General features: G+C 38.3%; 1 protein-coding gene across 1 annotated transcript in view; it reads right to left on the reverse strand.

Annotated features, from left to right (window-relative positions):
- PKHD1 (PKHD1 ciliary IPT domain containing fibrocystin/polyductin) overlaps positions 1 to 19679 on the reverse strand; it is a 714107-nt gene that overhangs the window by 397778 nt on the left and 296650 nt on the right. The window contains exons 37-40 of the mRNA XM_044005152.1: positions 9299 to 9506; positions 7795 to 7952; positions 2269 to 2460; positions 537 to 662 (exon numbers count right to left, since the gene is read on the reverse strand). Coding sequence (XP_043861087.1) covers positions 537 to 662; positions 2269 to 2460; positions 7795 to 7952; positions 9299 to 9506 — 684 coding nt within the window. The remainder of the gene's footprint in view (positions 1 to 536; positions 663 to 2268; positions 2461 to 7794; positions 7953 to 9298; positions 9507 to 19679) is intronic.

The raw sequence follows: 19679 nt of genomic DNA on the forward strand, positions 1-19679 counted from the left end.
AGTTGCAGATCAGTTGCAATTTTACACCAGCAAGAATTCCCCCAATGGGAAATCAAATGAAATCACATGTCTGGACCAAAATAAAATAGCTACCATTATATAGTTCAATGAAGTTTATCAAGTATTTTATACATGCTATCTCATTTTATCCTCAAAACAACTTATTGAAGTAGCTGCTATTATTAGACTTAAAGTTTAAGTGACTTGCCTAGAATTACATAGGTAATGAGTATCTGGGGTAGGATTTAAATATAAATATAAATATAAATTTGAATATAAAACTGATGGTCCCCCAAAATTGATACTTCTTTCCTTGGACTCAAAACTCATATGTGGGGTCATTTGTTGGCCAAGACTTCTGAATGAAGAGGGAGACAGAGTTGAATTAATGGCTGTGAACCAGAGGCAGGTTCTAGGTACCAGATATTAACAGATGAGCAAATGAAACATCTAAATTTTGAAATTATGGATTGAACTGGGAGGGAAAAAATGTTCGACTCAGGAATGCTGATGAAGACCAACCCTCCTTCACTCACCCACTAGTAGCCCATGGCCTAAAATATTGTAGAACACATTATTCTCCACAATGAAATTTGAGGTCCTGGAAAGGCTGAGGCCTCTACCGAAGGAATTCCAAACTGAACAGCCTCGGATATATGAATCTGGAACAGAAATGGAAAGAATATGTTTAGAATAGAAATGCAGTTGTTTATATATATATATATATATATAGCCTCTGCTAAAGATAGCAAAAAAATTCTGATGTGTCAGAAATCATGCACTTGCTGCCACAGATAAGCTAGAGGGAGAGACAATACCAAGAAAGGTCAACTTGGCTAAGGAAGATGAATTCCCAGGGAAGTGGGAATCAAAAATGTTAATAGAGGGAGCAGCTAGGTGGAGCAGTGAATAAAGCACCAGCCCTGGATTCACGAGGACCTCAGTTCAAATCCGACCTCAGACACTTGACACTTACTAGCTGTGTGACCCTGGGCAAGTCACTTGACCCTCATTGCCCAGCCAAAAAAAAAAAAGTTAATAGAAAGAAAAAAGCATAACTTAATCCCAAAGCAAAAACTAAAATATAAGAACCATGCCAGAGGATAGGAAATCATTTTAGGTGATACATGAACATGTGGTCATTACAAAGTTATCCTTGGTCCTGCTAGAACATTACAAGACTTCTTTAGGCTTATATGAACAAGGAAAAGATATGACTTGAAAACTTACCTAGCTGTTTGGCTCTTTATTTAATATTATTATGTAATCTGAAGTAAGAGAGAAAGCTACTTTATGAAATACAAGTCCTGTTTGTTTGTTTTAACATATGAGCAAAGATTTTTCTGTGATGGGTTATAGGGATCAAAAAAATCATAGATTGAGAGCTTGAAAAGAGCTCACAGGTCATCTAGTCCAACTTCCTCATTTTGCAGATGAGGAAATTATAGTCTAAGAATAGACAAGCAGATCCTCATCCTTAATCATGACAAAAATTGAATTCAACTTTTTTTTTAGTTTGAAAATTATTTTACTAAAGTGAAGCAATCACTGGAATGTGTACAAAGCTCAATGAGCTTCGAAAAGTAGTATGTCAAGATCTTAGGATCATAGATTTTGAACTGGAACAAACATTAAAGGCTATCTCATTTAAATTCCTCATTTTATAGATAAGGAAACTGAGGTCCGAGGAGATTAAATGACTTGCAAAAGGTCACACAGGTAAGTGGCAGAGCTGGGACTCAAAGTTGACAGCAGCCTCCAACTCTCAGCTAATAGCAACTCTTATAGGGGTTAAATTGGGCGTGGCTACTGTAACTTTTCTACAATGAAAGGGGCCTTCATGCCATCATGAAGATCTAGAATCTGTAGCATGCATGCTAAATAATGGGAAGGTCCTGGGTTACTCCTCCCAAGGAACAGAGATTTGCATTTTAAAGAAACTTCTTAGATATAGTGGCCAAACCCAAAGGCATGAAGACTAGGAGGAATTCCAGCACCAAGGTTGGTCAATCAGCACAACTACAAAGGGCCAAGGGGCCTCTGGGTCCTGCTGAATCAAAGCATACAAGAGGCCATCAATTTTTTCAAGCCTTGATGTTCCCCTGCCTCTTTTACCAGTAATATAAGCCTATAGAATCAGGGCAGAAAGACAGTTCTTTGTATTCACCCATAGGATGGGAAGGAAGAAGGGAGGAAGGGTAAAATAGAAGAAAGGAGATGAGGAAGCAAAAGGAAGTGCATGGAATATCATAGTTCTATCTACCTCACCTCTCATAGATCCAATCACGTTGAGTGCGCACAGGTGTTTCTGAAAGGCTTGTCCCATATACCGAAACTGGACTCCCTGCAGTTGGACCTGACTGGGCTCTCCTGGAAATGACTGCACAACAACCACAGCCCCCAGATCCACCAATCTATGATTGTTTTTACTGCTTGAATACAAGCAGTGCTGGGAAACATCTGAAACACAGTAAAGGGAGATGTCACAAAAGAGCCACTATTTCCTACACTCTTTTTTATTGCTTTAAAAAGGGACAGCTCCTAACAACAGCAAGATTGATGCAGGTGCCATAGATTAGTATCCTCAAAATGCATTTTGGAAGTCAAACTTATATCCCCTGGCTCATTTTAAAATGCATTTTGGAAGCTTACTATTTAAAAGAAATGTGCTATGTGACCTCTTTATAATTATGATTGGAGTTCTCCCGGAGAGATAGCATAATCTGTGTGAAGAATGATGATGTTATTTCATATCCTGCTCTTCATTTGGGGTTTTCTTGGCAAAGATACTGGAGTGGTTTGCCATTTCCTTCTCTAGCTCATTTTGCAGGGAGGAAACTAAGGTAAACAAGGTTAAGTGACTTGCCCAGGGTCACACAGCTAGTAAGTATCTGAGGCTGGATTTGAACTCAAGAAGATGAGTCTTCCTGACTCCAGGCCTGCCATTCTCTCCACTTGCCACCTAGCTGTCCTAGAAAGAATGATAGACTCAGAAAAAGGAAGAGCTGGGTTCAAATCCCACCATGAGCATATATTAGCTCTGTGACAATACAAGTCATTTAATCTCTCTGATCTTCCATTGCATCACTTGTAAAATGGGAACATCACCCATAGGACCTATCTCTTAGGGATCATAGGATGTTTGGGAAGTAACCTTAGAGGTCAAATAATCCAATGTCCTTATTTGCTAGATGAGGACATTGAGATTAAAAAAAGTTAATATAGGTAACATGGAGCAGAGCCAGGATTCAAATCAAGATCCAATGATTCCAAGATAAGCATTCTTTCTATTACACAACATAAGGCTCAAATGAGATACTGTATGAAAGGCAATTTGTAAACCATAAAACAGCATGTAATTCCAGTTATAATTAACTACTGCACATGTAGCACCACCACCATTATCACCACTTCCAGTAGGGTTAATAACAAGTATTATGATACACAGTCTTTGATATGCATCTTTTTTAGAAACACATAGATTAGTGTTGAGGCAGCTAGTTGGTTCAGTAGATAAAGTGTCAGACCTAGGGTCAGGAAGGCATGAACTCAAATCCAGCCTCAGACACTTACTAACTGTGTGACCCTGGGCAAGTAAGCCATTTAAACTCGTTTGCCTCAGTTTCCTCATCTGTTAAATGAGCTGGAGAAGGAAATGGCAAACCTCTCCCATATCTTTACCAATAAAATCCCAATAGGGGTCACAAAGAGTTAGACATAACTGAAAAATGACTGAACAATAGATCAGTTAGTACTCCAGAGCTAGATACCCAATATTTTCCCTTTACTGATCAAGACTCTGAGGCCCAGTGAGGTTAAGCAACTTTCCCAGGGTCACACAGGTAGTAAACTTCAGAGCCCATATCTGAATCCAGGTCCTGACTTCAGAGACTCTTGCCAGTGTACAATACTTGATTCAGATAATATCATTTATAGGACCCATCTCTCCAAGATGAAATAGCAGCAGTGGCTAACATTACCCTATTGTTCCACATCTTTTTTGTTTGTTTGTTTGCTTATGGATGAATAATTTCAGAGGCAAATAAATTATGTAAATCAGAAAGCCAGGATGAGGGCCAGTTTCCTTTTTCCCTGTTCAGTATCCTTTTTCACTATTCTATGCTCTCTTCCTCTGAATTGCTAGAGGGTTCCTAGCCCTACTCCCTAGAAAGGAGATAGAAAACCTTGGGAGGATGAACATCTGGAAAAAGGATTACATGTGGTCATTTCAATCTGGCATTCATCCTCTGGATAGCATCATCTATAAATGTGTGCTTGTTTTTTTTACAGGAAAAATACTTTGTCCAATTCCTTCTGGTTCTGATTAGAGGGTAACCTAGCCACTCTTCATATTGTATAGCAAAATCCATAATCATAGTAAGACCCTGAATAGTTTTAGAAGACCGAGGTTTAAATCTCAGCACTGACAATTACTGATATGTAACTAAGGAAAAGTCACTTAACCTATGTGAAAATCAGTTTCCTCATCTATAAATTGAGATAATGATAATTATCTACCTATTTCATGGCATTATTGTTAGGGTCAAATGATATATTCCATATAATGCATTTAATGAAATATAAAGTATAAATGTTAATTATTTTTTCATTGACTTTCTTAGCTTCTCCCATTTTTTTTTCCTGGGAGGCCAGTGATACCATTTGTGGCAGGGGAATAAATGGATGAGACTTAAGTATATGAGAACAGAACAGGAGAAGGCCTAATTCCACCAGAAAATATGGCTTGGGGCTCTGAACCTTATCCAGAATAGCAAACAAGACATCTGAGCTTAATTCTTGCTGCTTTGTTGTGACCAAGGTATTTCAATCTCAATATTCTCACTAGTGAAATAGAAGGAAAATTAAATCCCTTTCCCACCTCTACTTCAGAAAGATTTGTGAGAATGATTAAATGAGCCCAATTCTCAGTTCCTTTATAGACTAGATTATCAACATGCCCTCCTTAGAATAAAGGGTCTCTCAAGGCCACCTTCTAGCCACAAACAATCCTTTCTGGAGTATAGAGGTAAGACAGTCTAAAAATGGAGTGCACTGAGTCATAGAAACATTGAGCATTTGAGCTGAAAAGATCTTTGAAATCATATAGTCAAACCTCCTCATTATTCAGGGGTGTAAACTGAGGCCAACGTGATTTGGTCACCCACCTCAAATCACTCTGATTGGTTCAAAGAGAAGCCAGAATGTGAATCCCATAGGAACTAGAGTTGGAAGGGTTCTCGAGACCATATAATCTAGTCCCCTCATTTAATGGATAGAAACTGAGTCGTAGGACTTGTTACTGGCCCAAGTTGACACAGGTAGTCCTCATCAGAGGCAGGATAGAAATCTAGGCCCTCTGAAACCCTAGTCAGTGACCATAGGATCATAGATTAAGAGCTAAGAGAGGTATGATATTCCCCACCCCATTTTACAGATGAGGAAACTAAGGTACAAAGAGTAACCTTTTAATTTGCCTAAGATCACAGTAAGTCAAGAAAGGGGGCAATGGTGGGAGTAAGTAATTCCTGATTCCAAGACCGAGTTGACATTTCTGCCCAGTGCTTCTAACTTCTACCTTTCAGGGGCAACCAAAACAAGACGCATCCTTCTTCCATGTGGTAGCTTCTTAAATTAAAGTAAATCCTCCCAAGAGGCTCCTCCTTTACAGTCTACTGGCCCAATTCCTTCAATTGATCCATAAGTGATATGATAGTGCAGCCTTTTGTCATTCTGATTGACTTCTTGCTGAACTCTAGCTTATCAATGTCCTTCCCAAAACATGGTGCCTGGAAAATACTTCACATTTGTCCCATTAAATTTTATTTTATTATCTTAGATCCCATATTCAAATATGTTGAGATCTATTTGGATTCTCACTCTATTATCCTAACTATCCATCCTGTTTCATTTGCAAATGTGGCCAGCGTACCATCAACACTTACATCTAAGTCAGTAATAAAAATATTAAATAACCCAGGCCTAAGTACAGACCACTAGAGTAGTCCCCTAGAGACCTCCTTCCAAGATGGCATCAAGTCACTAATTACTACTCAACTATTTAACCAGCTTTGAATCTACCTAACTCTACCATCATTTAGCCCATGTGTCTCCAACATTTAAATAAAAGTGGCATCAAGAACAATTTCAAATGCTTTATTAAAATCTAGGTAAACTATAATTAGAACATTTCCTTTATCTATCAGTCTAACAACCCTATCAAAATCAGAAATGTGGTTGTCTAGAATGAGCTGTTCTTGATAAAGCTAGGCTATTTTTTGTGATCACTGCTTCCTTTTCTAGATGTTAACTAATCAACCCTATTGTTTTATGTTTTAAATATTTTCCAGGAATGAAAGTCAAACTCACTAATCTATAATTGTGGGGTACTACTTTCTTCTCTTTAAAAAGAAACGAAGGGGGCAGCTAGGTGGCCTGGGATTCAGGAGTACCTGAGTTCAAATCTGGCCTCAGATACTTGACACTTACTAGCTGTGTGACCCTGGGCAAGTCACTTAACCCCCATTGCCCTGCAAAAAAAAAAAAAAGAAAGAAAGGAAGGAAGAAAGAAAGAAATGAAGATATGCATTCTCTTCTCTAGTTCTGTGGCACCTCACCTGTTTTATCCACAAAGATTACTTGCAAGAAAAATCACTGACAGTAGTTCAGTCAATTCATTTGTGAATTATTTCAGGAACCTAACATAGTGTTCATCTGGGCATGGTGAAGTGAATTCACTAGACAATTAGGCACTCCCTTTCTATTTCCCTATTTATCTTGGGGAAAGTAATCTCTTCTCCCACAATTCCATTCTCACTTTTTTCCTACCAATTTTTAGACAAAACATCCATAAAACATAAGAAAGGCATATAGGATTTCTACATATTGAATGTAAGAGAATTTAATATCTGAGCCTGACTCTCCTGTTATAAAGTTCTAAGTAACTAGGAAGGGTAAAATAAAAGGGTTAGAGCAGCTTCCAATAATACCAAACCATATATCTGAACAGTGAAAATGAAATGAATTTCAATTTCCAAACTTTAGTATTTAAAGGCTATGTATTATCTAGAAAAAAACTAATACAGTTTAAAGAATAGATGTCTTTCAATGTTGTCCTACTTGGAAGAACTTCATACACCTAGTGAACCTGAAATATTATTACAAAGTAACCATGTCGGCAAGGAATTAGAAATTGAGAGGATGCCCATCAATTGGGGAATGGCTGAACAAGTTGTGGTATATGAATGTAATGGAATACTACTGTGCTGTAAGAAATGATGAGCAGGAGGAATTCAGAGAAACCTGGAAAGACTTGCATGAACTGATGATGAGTGAGGTGAGCAGAACCAAGAGAACATTGTACACAGTGTCATCAACATTATGTGTTGATCAACTGTGATAGACTAGATTCTTCTCACCAATCCAATGGAACAAGAAAATTCCAAAGGACTCATGATGGAAAAGGCTCTCCAAATCCAGAAAAAAAAAGGAACTGTGGAATATGGATGTTGATTGGACGATACTATTTCTTTTGTTTTTGGTGCTGTTGTTTTTCTTTCTTGAGATATAGATACATATATAAAACCTATATCAGATTACCTGCTATCTAGGGGAGGGGGGGAGGGGGGGAGGGAGGAAGAAAAATTTGAAATTGGGAATCTTGTCTAAACAAATGTTGAAAACTAAAATAAATAAATAAATTTTAAAATAAAAAAGAGTTCCACAAAAAAACAAAAAGTAACCATGTCAGTGTTATTTTTCTACTCCATGTTACTTGTTACCAGAAGACTGCCTCACCTTCTGGAATCTGGGCTTCAGGACAGAGACCAAGATGTGTCATCCTCTCACTGGTAAGATTTCCTTGGATGGCAATATTCCTGCTGAGTAGAGCCACTGTAGCCCTTAAAGCAAGGCGAGACCCAGCTATATTCTGTTCTAGAATGCCATGAGAATATCTGAAACAAAAAGAAATATCAGAATATATCAAGCCATAAGGATTATTGTGATTGATGACATGCCTCATATTTTCTCACCATTAGATCTAAATTATACTACTTTAGAGTAGCATGAATATGACTTGTACATTAAAAACTATTAATAGGGCAACCAAAACAAACAAACAAACCCAAAAAATGGGGGGGGAGGGGCAGCTAGGTGGCACAGTGGATAAAGCACTGGCCCTGAATTCAGAAAAAGCTGAGTTCAAATCTGGCCTCAGACACTTGACCCTTACTAGCTGTGTGACCTTGGGCAAGTCACTTAACCTTCATTGCACTAAAGAAAAAAAAAGGACAACTAAAGTCTAGAGTTTGCTACCATACACAATGGTAACTTAGTTACATACACACACACACACACACACACACACACACATATATAAAACCATATATATGTGGTTACCTAGAGATGGATCATAGCATTATAGATAGAATGCTGGACTTGAAATGAGGAAGTCCTGGGCTTAACTCCTACCTCCAACATTTTACTTATTTTTACCTCAGTTTTGTCATCTGCAGAATGAGGATATTTTTAGAATACTTGAATACTTACCTTACCAGGTTTTGTGAGACTCAGATAAGATAATATGAGTAAAACATTTTGCAAAATTTAAAATACTATGTAAATGTATGTTTTTTAAAAAATAAAAACAAACCTATGATTTCATTGGGTCAGAAAAACCTTAGTGAGGAACGTCACTCTGACAATAGAGAATAATTGCACCCTATTCTGCAACTAATTCAGAGAATTATCAGAGGCACTAAAATAAATTGATTTGCCTTTGATTACATAGCCTGCACATCTCAGAGATAGGAATTGAAAAAGGTCTTCTTGAGTCCAAGACTAGCTTTTTATCCACTATATCATGCTGTCTTTATGGTTTTATTTTTTAAAAAATATTATCCCCATTATTTCCATTATTAGCATCATCAGTATCATTATCACCATCATCATAACAAATACCACTGCCATCTTGGAGTGTTTCACAATTAAATCACTTTTATTAAGAAAGGATTTAGGGAGCATCTGGGTGGCACAGTGGATAAAACACTGGCCTTGGATTCAGGAGGACCTGAGTTCAAATCCAGCCTCAGACACTTGACACTTAACTAGCTGTGTGACCCTGGGCAAGTCACTTAATCCTCATTGCCCTGCAAAAAAAAAAAAAAAAGACAGAATTTAACCATAGTAGATTTAAATTAATGAAAGACAAGACCCCTAACATATCAGTGACTTCCTCTTTCATCTACACCAGACCAACTTAAGTGCCAAGCAAAATTCTGAATCATACCAAACTTATTACCTCAAAGGTGACCTAAGATAGAGGTCTGCACCATACACACTGTCTATGATGGCAATTTCTTCTTGCCCTTGGGAATCTTCCAGGTTGACTCCACTAATGATGACTTCTTCCCCAGGATGCCAATCCACAGTGTCCTCTAAAGCTAACATGGTATCATTGGCTTGAGCTGAAGTCCGTAGATGTGTGAAGCTCACCTCTGGCATTAGGCCTAAATCAATTCAAGTAACAGAACCAATAAGAATCTTTCCATAAAATGGTTAATAGGAAATAGACTCATTAAATGAGATTAAAAATAGTTTAACCAGGGGGCAGTAGATAAAGTGGCACAGTAGATAAAGCACTGGTCCTGGATTCAGGAGGACCAGAATTCAAATCTGGCCTCAGACATGACACTTACTAGCTGTGTGACCCTGGGCAAGTCACTTAAACCTCATTGCCCCACCAAAAACAAACAAACAAACAAAAAGGAAAAATAGTTTAACCATACAAATATTGATTTACCAATGCATTTGTCTTCTGATCTTTAAGTGATAATAGCTTGGTAGTCTGGGGAAAAATGACACAATTGCTAAGTTACTTGGTTATCTCATCAAAAATGAGTCAAAGTAAAGTTAATCACAACCATTGTCAATCTTTTTGTAAGTGGAAGTAGAGGGGCAAAGTGTCTGGGGGGTGTCGAGAAATAGAAAGGTATGGATAATGTGAAGTGAAGGAGTGATTGCAATCAACAATGGCTTTGGCTAGCTCTAGTAGCAGCTAGGTGGCACAGTGGATAGAATGCTGGGCCTGGAGTCAGGAAGACTCATCTTCCTGAGTTTAAATCTAACCATAGATACTTACTAGCTGTGTGACCCTGGGCAAGTTATTTAATCTTGTTTGCCTCAATTTCCTCATCTGTAAAATGAGCTGGGCAGCTAGGTGGGGCAGTGGATAGAGCACTGGGCCTGGAGTCAGGAAGATTCATCTTTTTGAGTTTAAATCCAACTCAGACACTAGCTATGTGACCCTGGGCAAGTCATCTAACCCTATTTACCTCAGTTTCATCTTTAGTAAAATGAGGAGGAGAAGGAAATGGCAAACCATCCCAGTATTTATGACCAAATAGGGTTATAAAGAGTCAGACATGACTGAAATGACTAGACCACAGTGTTATGGAAAAGATAATGAGAATATTAATAAAAATAATAGCTCACATTTTTCCAGTACTTTAAGGTTTAATTTTAATTTTAATTTATTTTTTTGCAGGGCAATGAGGGTTAAGCAACTTGCCCAGGGTCACATAGCTAGTAACTGTCAAGTGCCTGAGGCTGCATTTGAACTCAGGTCCTTCTGAATCCAGGGCCGGTACTTTATCCACTGCACCACCTATCTGCCCCACTTTATTATTTTTTATTTATTTATTTTAGTGAGGCAATTGGGGTTAAGTGACTTGCCCAGGGTCACACAGCTAGTAAGTGTTAAGTGTCTGGGGTCAAATTTGAACTCAGGTACTCCTGACTCCAGGGCCGGTGCTCTATCCACTGGGCCACCTAGCTGCCCCCTGCCCCACTTTAAGGTTTAAAAAGCGCTTTACCTTTGAAATTTGTATTAGCTCATTCCAAAGAGAACTGGACTTGAAATCTGAGTATCATAGCTAGAACTAGAAGGGCCTTCAGAGACCATCTAGTCCAACTTCCTCAATTGGCATATGAAGAAACTGAGGACTATTGAGATGAAGTAGTTTAGGGGCAGCTAGGTAGCATAGCGGATAAAGCACTAGCCCTGGATGCAGGAGGACCCGGGTTCAAATCTGGCCTCAGACACTTGACATTGTGGGGACCAATTTTTAATTGGGGAGTGCTAGGTAAGCGGCTCGCAGCAATACTGGGGCAAGGAAGGAGACAGGCAGCCTCCCTCAAAACAGAACAAGATTTATTTTAACAAGAATGAACTTAGAAAAAAACACAAACAGGATCAGTAGGATCAAGGGAAAGGAAATAAAATGGGGAAAGGGAAATTATAATACCTGAAAAAATAACACCACCCAGGTATCAGCTGAAAATATGCAACCTTTCCAGCCTCCACCTAGAATGTCCAATTCTCCTCCCCCAACCCAGAAACACCCCACACAGCCCCAGCCAATGGGATGGCCGCTCTGATAGTCACATGACTGCCCTCACTAGGCTTCCAATCATTATCATTTTGCCAGACCCATGTAGGCGTCAGCAAGTGGTGATGACTTGAGGTGCCAGAGCCCTGGCAATGGCTACAACCAGTGGGTGGAGCACCATGCGATTTGAGGAGCCCCAGGCCAGTTCTCGAGGAGGCACAAAAACCTCAAATAACAATTAATTCTTTACAACACTTACTAGCTGTGTGACCCTGGCCAAGTTACTTAATCCTTATCGCCTCATGGGGGGGAGGGGGGAGGGGGGAGGAGAGGCGGGGGGGAGAGAGAGAGAGGAAGTAGGTTGTCCAAAATAAGAGGTAGGAGTCCTCTGACTCCATGCCCTTTCCACTGTATTATGTTGCCTGCAGCTTCAAATACTCATTCTGTAACTTACAACCTTTGTGATTTTAGAGAATTCCTTGATTACTCTGAGCTTTCTTTTTCCTCACATGAAAAATTATAGGATTACTATAAAAGGTCTCTAAGATCTCTCGTAACTCTAGATCCTTTAACCCATAAAGATTGGACCAAAATATCTCTAAGGTTCATTCCAGCCCTAAAATTTCATATCAACCCTCCCTACTCCTAAGACTTTGGTACGTGGAAATTCACATTAAAGTATGTCAAGGCTGTACCCTCAAAGCAAAAATTCTTCTGCCTGGGTCTTTATATACTTCATAATCTGTTACCATAGAAATTGTCCAATTCCAATTGTCCAAATTGCTTCTATTACTTTCCATTACATACCTTCCTTTTCAGCAAAGGCAACCTCTTCACTGAATCAAATACTTGTCAGGAAAAATCCTGCTTGCTTTCCTGCCTTGCCTTGAGTTGTTTCACCCATGAGGAGCTTCACCAAATACCTGATTTGGACCTTGAAGGAAATGGGATTCTGAGAGATAGAGATAAGGAAGGAATGTATCCCAGGTGTGGGGCAAGGCTTGTGTGAGTGTTAAGAGGAAGGTTATGGGATATTGAGTTCACCTTCCACATACCTCACAAAGTTTCCCTTGTTCTCCATCTCTCTGACTTTCCTCTCTGAATTTGTACAGCATTTGTGTCTATTTCATACAACATATTATTAAGGTATAGTGTATCTTCTGTTGACAAATGTCTTATCTGCCACTCAGGGGTCCACAGATGGGATACTTTACAAAGCCCTAGAATTACCTCCACTTATGACCTTCTCAAAAAGTACACTGGATCTTCTGAAACCATGCCCTGAATCCCTGGGGAAGTTGGTTTGAATTCCCACCCCTGGCACTGATCTTTATTCACTGAGGGACGGAGTGCAAACTCATCCAACTCACCTTATTTAGCCAGCCCTACACTACACAGTACTTTACTTCCCATTCTCCCAAACGTGTGTTCCCAGCACTTCTCCCCTTTTTTTCCACCTCTGGCTCTGGACACAGTAAACAAATAAATCTAATGTTATTTCTGGAAGGGTATGTCAATTGATTGACCTATATAGTAACTCCACAGACTGAGATCCCCTTCCCTGGGCATCACTCCTTATATGTGTTATCTCAAATATTAGAATATAAAGCTTCTTGGCAGCGATACCTGTCACAAAATATTTGTATCACCAGTATTTATCCCTATGTCTCCCACATAATAAACATTGAATGTGTTTTTTCATTAATTCATTTATCCATCCATCCATTAATTCATTATCCTGCTCAAAGCTTAACATGCTGAAGAATATAAATGTTCAATAAATGTGATTTGTTGAAAAGATGTTTAAAATTATTTCATTAATTTGGTCATCATGACAGTGGCTAGAGAGCCAGTTTTGAATGCAAAAAAGACTTGAGTTCATGTCACACCTCTGAAATACACTGGCTATGTGAACCTGGGCAAAATGTATAAACTTTCAGTGCCCTAGGCAACTCTGTAAGACTATAAAAGTCCCACCCTGCATTGGTAGAGTGAGTCTGCTCACCTGGAAGTTCCCTATGCCAGTGAGATTTTTGGTCCAATTCCAATCCTTGTCCTAATTGGAACCATACAGCCAAACAAAATAATTCCATCCCCAAAATATATTTCTTGAACTGAATGGTCAGATTAGATTACATGTAGCATTTTTTTATTCCACAGGTGGTAGGTTTATCCTTGTCTCAGTGGATTGCTATAATCTATTACTGATGAGAAGGGGATACTTGCTTGATTGATTTACAGTGAAGGAAACACACTTACAGTGTACATACCTTAACACTGATTACAAGGAGAGTTGCTCATCAACATTACTATTTCATAATGGTTCTAGGTCTCAATTTACTAAAGTAACCAGTCACAAAATAGGACCACCCAACAAGTGTATTAGATAAACTGAAATTCAACAAACTTCTGACTTTCAGCTGCCTGAATCCCCACATTGGTCCACCTCCTTTCCTATACTGAATTCCATACTTTCTCAATGACTCACAAAAATTGATCCATTTCATGTTTTATCTCTGCTCTTCACAGGAAGTTTCCAAGAAATGAGTGGTATTGGAAGTAACTCCATATGAAGCACATGTTCATTCCCAAACCATTCTCTTCTTGGTGCATTTCCGTCCTCCTTTGCAATAGATCATAATTTATCTTTTGCCCACAGCAAGTTACTGTCCTCCCTTGTGCATTAAAAAAAGTAATAATACTCAAATCGCTAAGTACAGAGGTTGCCCACAATAAATCATTTTCAAATTATTTTTAACTTTCTTTTTCATTTACTTCTGGGTAGGGAGGGAGAAGAGGGCTGAGTGTACCAACATGGATGCCCTCTGCTTAAAAGGTCTCTGAATTTCATTGCATGGATTATTGGTATGGCTTCTGAAGTGCACTTGAGCAATAATTTAATATTTTTCTTTTTTAAACACTACAAGTTTCCTAATTTCAGGGCAGGTACAAATTAACTCATAAATCATCCAAATTAAAATAATTTTAGTTCCATTTTTGTTGGGTTTTTTAACCTTTTGGAACAGCAAAAAAATATTTTGCATAATGCATGCATATATGTACACTCCACCTTTAAATATCTGCCCAACTTTAGACATTTTTTTTAAATTCAAGAAGAAACTGCAACTGAGCTATAAATTCTCCATCATTACCAGCACTCTCCCCCAACCCCAAAATTGTCTACTGGGCTGAACTGTTTGATGAATCAACAAACACAAATTTATTCTTAATACTCCCCTAGCACTGTAATAGATCCACAGTACTGAACTGAGGAGTATATCATGTTCAAAAAAAGCCATAGAGTTTACTCTTCAGTATCTCTTCAAATGGACAGGTAGCAGAGACCACAGAAAAAATCACAAATTATCCTTTAACCTCATTTTAGCTATTAATTTCAACCTCTCTCCTTCATAAGTTGACCAGAGCTTCTAGGAAGAAATAAAATTATCTCAGTGATCTCATCCACTATCACACATAAGTAAATTACCCTGAAATCTCTATCTCTAGCACTGACCTCTTCTTGGCTCCAATTCTAGATTGTGTACTCTACTCGATATCTCTACCTGGACATCTCACTTTTACCTCAAACTCAACATATTGAAAAATCAACCCATGATCTTTGTTCAAAGACTAAACCCAAGAGTTATCTTTCATCTTCTCTAACATGCTCCAACATTTCTTTCTTCAAAATGTCTCCAAGATTCACACCTTCCCCTCCATTCCCAGTACCACTTCTCTAGTTCAGTCTCTGAAGACCTCATAAAAGAGATCTATTTCTCTGCTTACTTTCTGTTCCTCTTGCAATCCATTCTGCATAATGCTGCCAGGCTAATCCCAAAACACAACTTCTCTCAGAAAATACCTATGCTTAATAACTTAAAATGTTTCCCTACTTAAACTGGTCCCCTACTTAAATTACTATCTCACTGATATTCAAAGTTAGCCATATCATTTATATTTTGTCATATCATATCATATTTATTTTCTAGGCTTACTACACCAGCCTTCCAATGAATACTTGTGTACTTTCCAATATGTATATTTTGTTCCCATAATGCTGGGCTCTTTCCTTTTCTTTTCTTTCTTTTTTTTTTTTTTAATGAGGCAATTGGAGTTAAGTGACTTGCCCAGGGTCACACAGCTGGTAAGTGTTATGTGTCTGAGGCCGGATTTGAACTCAGGTACTCCTGACTCCAGGGCCGGTGCTCTATCAGGATTCTTTCATTTTCAAGCCTCTTTTACAACCTATTGGTTCTCATCTGTGTGTCATTGTTTATAATGTCCCTGCCACCCAGATACCCTGACCCTCTTCCTTCCAAATTCAAAATTTCTAACCTCTTATCCAACCTCCAGAAATCAGTTACTTTCTCCTCTTTCATTCAATTTTCACTGGCTACTCCAGGGCACACTGATCTTTTCTACTTATGTGTCCCTATTTTACTTGTAGTCTGAACTGCAAAATCTAACATAATCCTTCTGTAATTGTTTCATATATATTGTATGCATGTTTTGCCTCTCTTACTAATTTGAAAGCTCTTTGAGGACAAAGTTTCTAATTGTACTTCTTAACCTAGGGAATAATAGATATAAATAAAGTGCTTTATAAATATTCTCACTTGATCTTCAAAACATCCTTAGGAAACATGTTATTATTATTCCCATTTTATGTTGTTATTTAGTCATTTTTCAGGTTTTTTTTTTTAACTTATGACCCTATTTGGGGTTTCCTTTGCAAAGATAGTGGAGTAGTTTGCCATTTTCTTCTCCAGCTTATTTTACAGATGAGGAATTTAGGCAAACAGGGTTAAGTGACTTGCCTAGGGTGACATAGCCAGTAAGTGCCTAAGGCCAGATTTGAACTCAAGATGAGTCTTCCTGACTTTAGGTCCAGTACTCTATCCATTATACCACCCCAGGCGACCCTCTCATTTTACAGATAAAATTGATAATAGCACTTGTGTAGTCCCTACTATGTGCCAGGCACTTTATAAATAGTCTCTCAATTATTTAAGATGAGGAAATTGAAGTTGACAAAAGTTAAGTGACTTGCCCAGGGTCACACAGTCAATAATTTTCTGAAGTCAGATGTGAACTCAGGTCTTCCTGACTCAGATCAAAAGATCTATCCACTGAGCCACCTAGTAACTAATAATAAACATTCTTCATCCACTTAGCTGGTTTCATGTGGAGATCATTGGGCCAAACTCTTTTAAGTGATTTCAGATTTCTTCCAGGAGGGTCTATAGTGTTTTATTGTTTGATGCAATCACATGTCAAAGACTTCACCATCAATAGGGGATTCCTTTTCAATGTGGATTCATTTCCCAAATAACCATGATGAATAATTTTTGCAAGTGTATATCTCCCTAAGGGTCCTGAACACAGTTATTTCTATTGTTATAGAATTCAAGTGATCTTGCATAACACCTTATTGCAAACATACTTTAGTGATCCCTAACTTCTCCCCAAAAGAATTTTTATATACCAATATTTCATTGGTGTCATTATTGGGCTATTGGTCATGGAATTATAGTCAAATAGTTTTAAACTCTCTGCTCTTCAAAGAATTATAAATTACTCAGAGGGCAATGGAAAACCATACAATGAGTGTGAGCAGGCTTTGATATATAACAAACAGGAAACTATGAAGAAATGGACTAAAGGATGTCATCAAAGAAATATATGATAAAATTTTTGTTGTTCACAGGACAAGAGAAAAGGATAACAAGTTGATAATGAATTCCACCTGTGCCTTCAAAATGTTACAATAAAGTGAGAAAGGCTACCCAACTCATTGGATGGATACTATGTCATGAAATTATTGGAATATTTGGATTACAAGTCACACAACTTGGGCAGGACTTGATGGATTACAAACTGCATCATGGGATAGGTCATCCACTTCAATGGGATTATAGATCCACTTGACTTTCATCTAAGAAATTTCATAGGAGGCTGAGCCAAGATGGCAGAGAGAAGCCAGGAAGTTGGCTGAGCTCTTCCAAGTTTCCCTCAAAAACAACATTAAATCAAGCCTCTAAACAGATTCTGAAACTATGGAACCTACAAAAAGATAGAGAAACACAATCTTCCAACTTGAGATAATTTAGACTTCAGGAAAGGTCAGTCTCACTCAGGCAAAAGGGGAGCACAGGGCAGCTCGGCACAGAGCAGCATAGCACAGAGGGGGACCGGGCAAGTCAGCAGGAAGCTCTTGGCCACAACCGAGCAACTGAGCCCCCTTGATCCTGGCTCAGCAAGCTGGTGGCACAGTGGTCCAGTTGTGAGATCCACCAGAACCAGCTGAGAGGGCAGGCTGCCACAGGCACAACTGGGCCTGGCCATCCCAGTGCCTGGAACAAGCTCAGGGAGCAAGCCAAGGGCAGTGAGAAATCCACAAGCCATCCAGGCCTCAGAGTAGAAAGCCAGTGACACAGCCCCTATCCCCCAGCACAAGAAGCTTGAAAAAGTGACCCTTGTGTCCCAGGAGCAGACCTCAACTTAAAAAAATAAACTGCAATATGAGTAAGAAACAAAACAGAGTTCTTACCATTGAGAGCTTCTGTGTCGACAGGAAAGAGCTAAACACAAACTCAGATGAGGACAATACTCTCAAATTGCCTACATGTAAAGCCTCAAGAGGGAAGATGAATTGGTCTCAAGACCAAAAAGCCTTCTTGGAAGAGCTCAAAAGGGATTTTAAAAATTAATTGAGAGAGGTAGAAGAAATTTGATAAACCATATAAACATTACTCAATATTACTTTGGTGCTACCCTTTGTGGATTTCCTTTTATGGAGAATATAATCCTGAAAATTTCAATTACAAAGTGATCCATGTTTCATCTTATTCAACTCTATAAAAGTATAGGCATCATCATCCTGGGAGACTCACTTCCTTTCTGTGCCACAAGACAATAAAACACATGAAAAGGCTATTTAATACACCCAATTGTTTATGAATATTCTTTAAAGAAAGAAAGCTGTGTTCCTAACTAGCAATTTAATACACCGCTTAACCACTTTAAGTTTTCCAAGTTGGCCTGTTAGTCAGCAAACTGTTCATTAACTCTTCCTAATGACTTCTGGTCATAATTGTATTTCCTACAAATTATTGTTCAAGCATATCAGTGTCATCTATTCATAATTGCCCATGCCCCAAGAACCAATTCTACTGAACGGGAACAGGGAGAAAGAAAGCAACATTGTACAACAACTTTTTAAATTGCTTCAACATTTTCTGAGCAGAGTGGGCATCTGCCCACCTTCAGTCTTCAAACTCAATCCACCCCTAACTTCAACCAATATGATTTAGAATCATGAAAAGCCAATAACCTTTGATGAAGAGAAATAACTAATGTGGTCTTTAAAATAGTCGGGCAAAACCAAAAATAACAGTAATATATGCATGAAAATTTTAAAAGTTTTTCTCATAAGAGAAAACACTAGGAAAAACACCAAGAGACCTGGAAATTATTATTTTTCTATCATATACATTTAATCGGCTTCCTATTTTCCACAGCTAAGTGATTCAGCTCTAGACCTATGTCAGAAAGACATGAGTTAAAATATCACTTAAACACTAACTAGTTGTGTAACTCTAGGCAACTCAATTTAACTCGTCCGCCTCAGTTTCATCATCTGTAAATGAGGAGATAATAATAGCCCCTATGTCCAAGGATTGTGAGAATAAAATTAGACCATACATAGTAAACCTTAAAGTGCTACCTAAATGTTAATTTATGGATTTGATCTCATCAATATCCATAAGGGGAGCAATAATTTTTAATCATATGTCCTTGTGTATGAGCTAATAGGGGACAGGGGTTGAGAAGGTGTTTAGTGTGATGAAAAGGTCCCAATGACAGATAGTATAATTTGTTTTGGCTATTGCCAATGTCAATAGCTTGAGGTATCATGGAAGTTACTTGATGATAGTGACCTTTAGGTAAAAGAAAGATATCATGAGACAATGTAGTATAGTGTAAAGACCATGTGGAACTGAATTCCAGCCCCAGCTCTTGCCAATAACTCTGCCTTTGGGTAAGCCACATAACATCTAGAGGTATCCACATCTATGAAATGGATATAAATGCAACTGCCCCCATTAACTTCATAAGGTTATTGTAAGTGGGAAGAAAGGGAAGAGAGATTAAAAATCATTATATATGTAAAATGCTATATCAATATGTTATCAATATCAATATCTCTATAAAATAAGAAAGTTAAAACATGGAGAAGTTAATCAACAGGCATTCGTTAAGTACTTACTATGTGTCAGGAACTGTACTAAG

Source organism: Dromiciops gliroides, chromosome 4 (genome assembly GCF_019393635.1).
Source record: "Dromiciops gliroides isolate mDroGli1 chromosome 4, mDroGli1.pri, whole genome shotgun sequence".
NCBI lineage: Eukaryota > Metazoa > Chordata > Mammalia > Microbiotheria > Microbiotheriidae > Dromiciops > Dromiciops gliroides.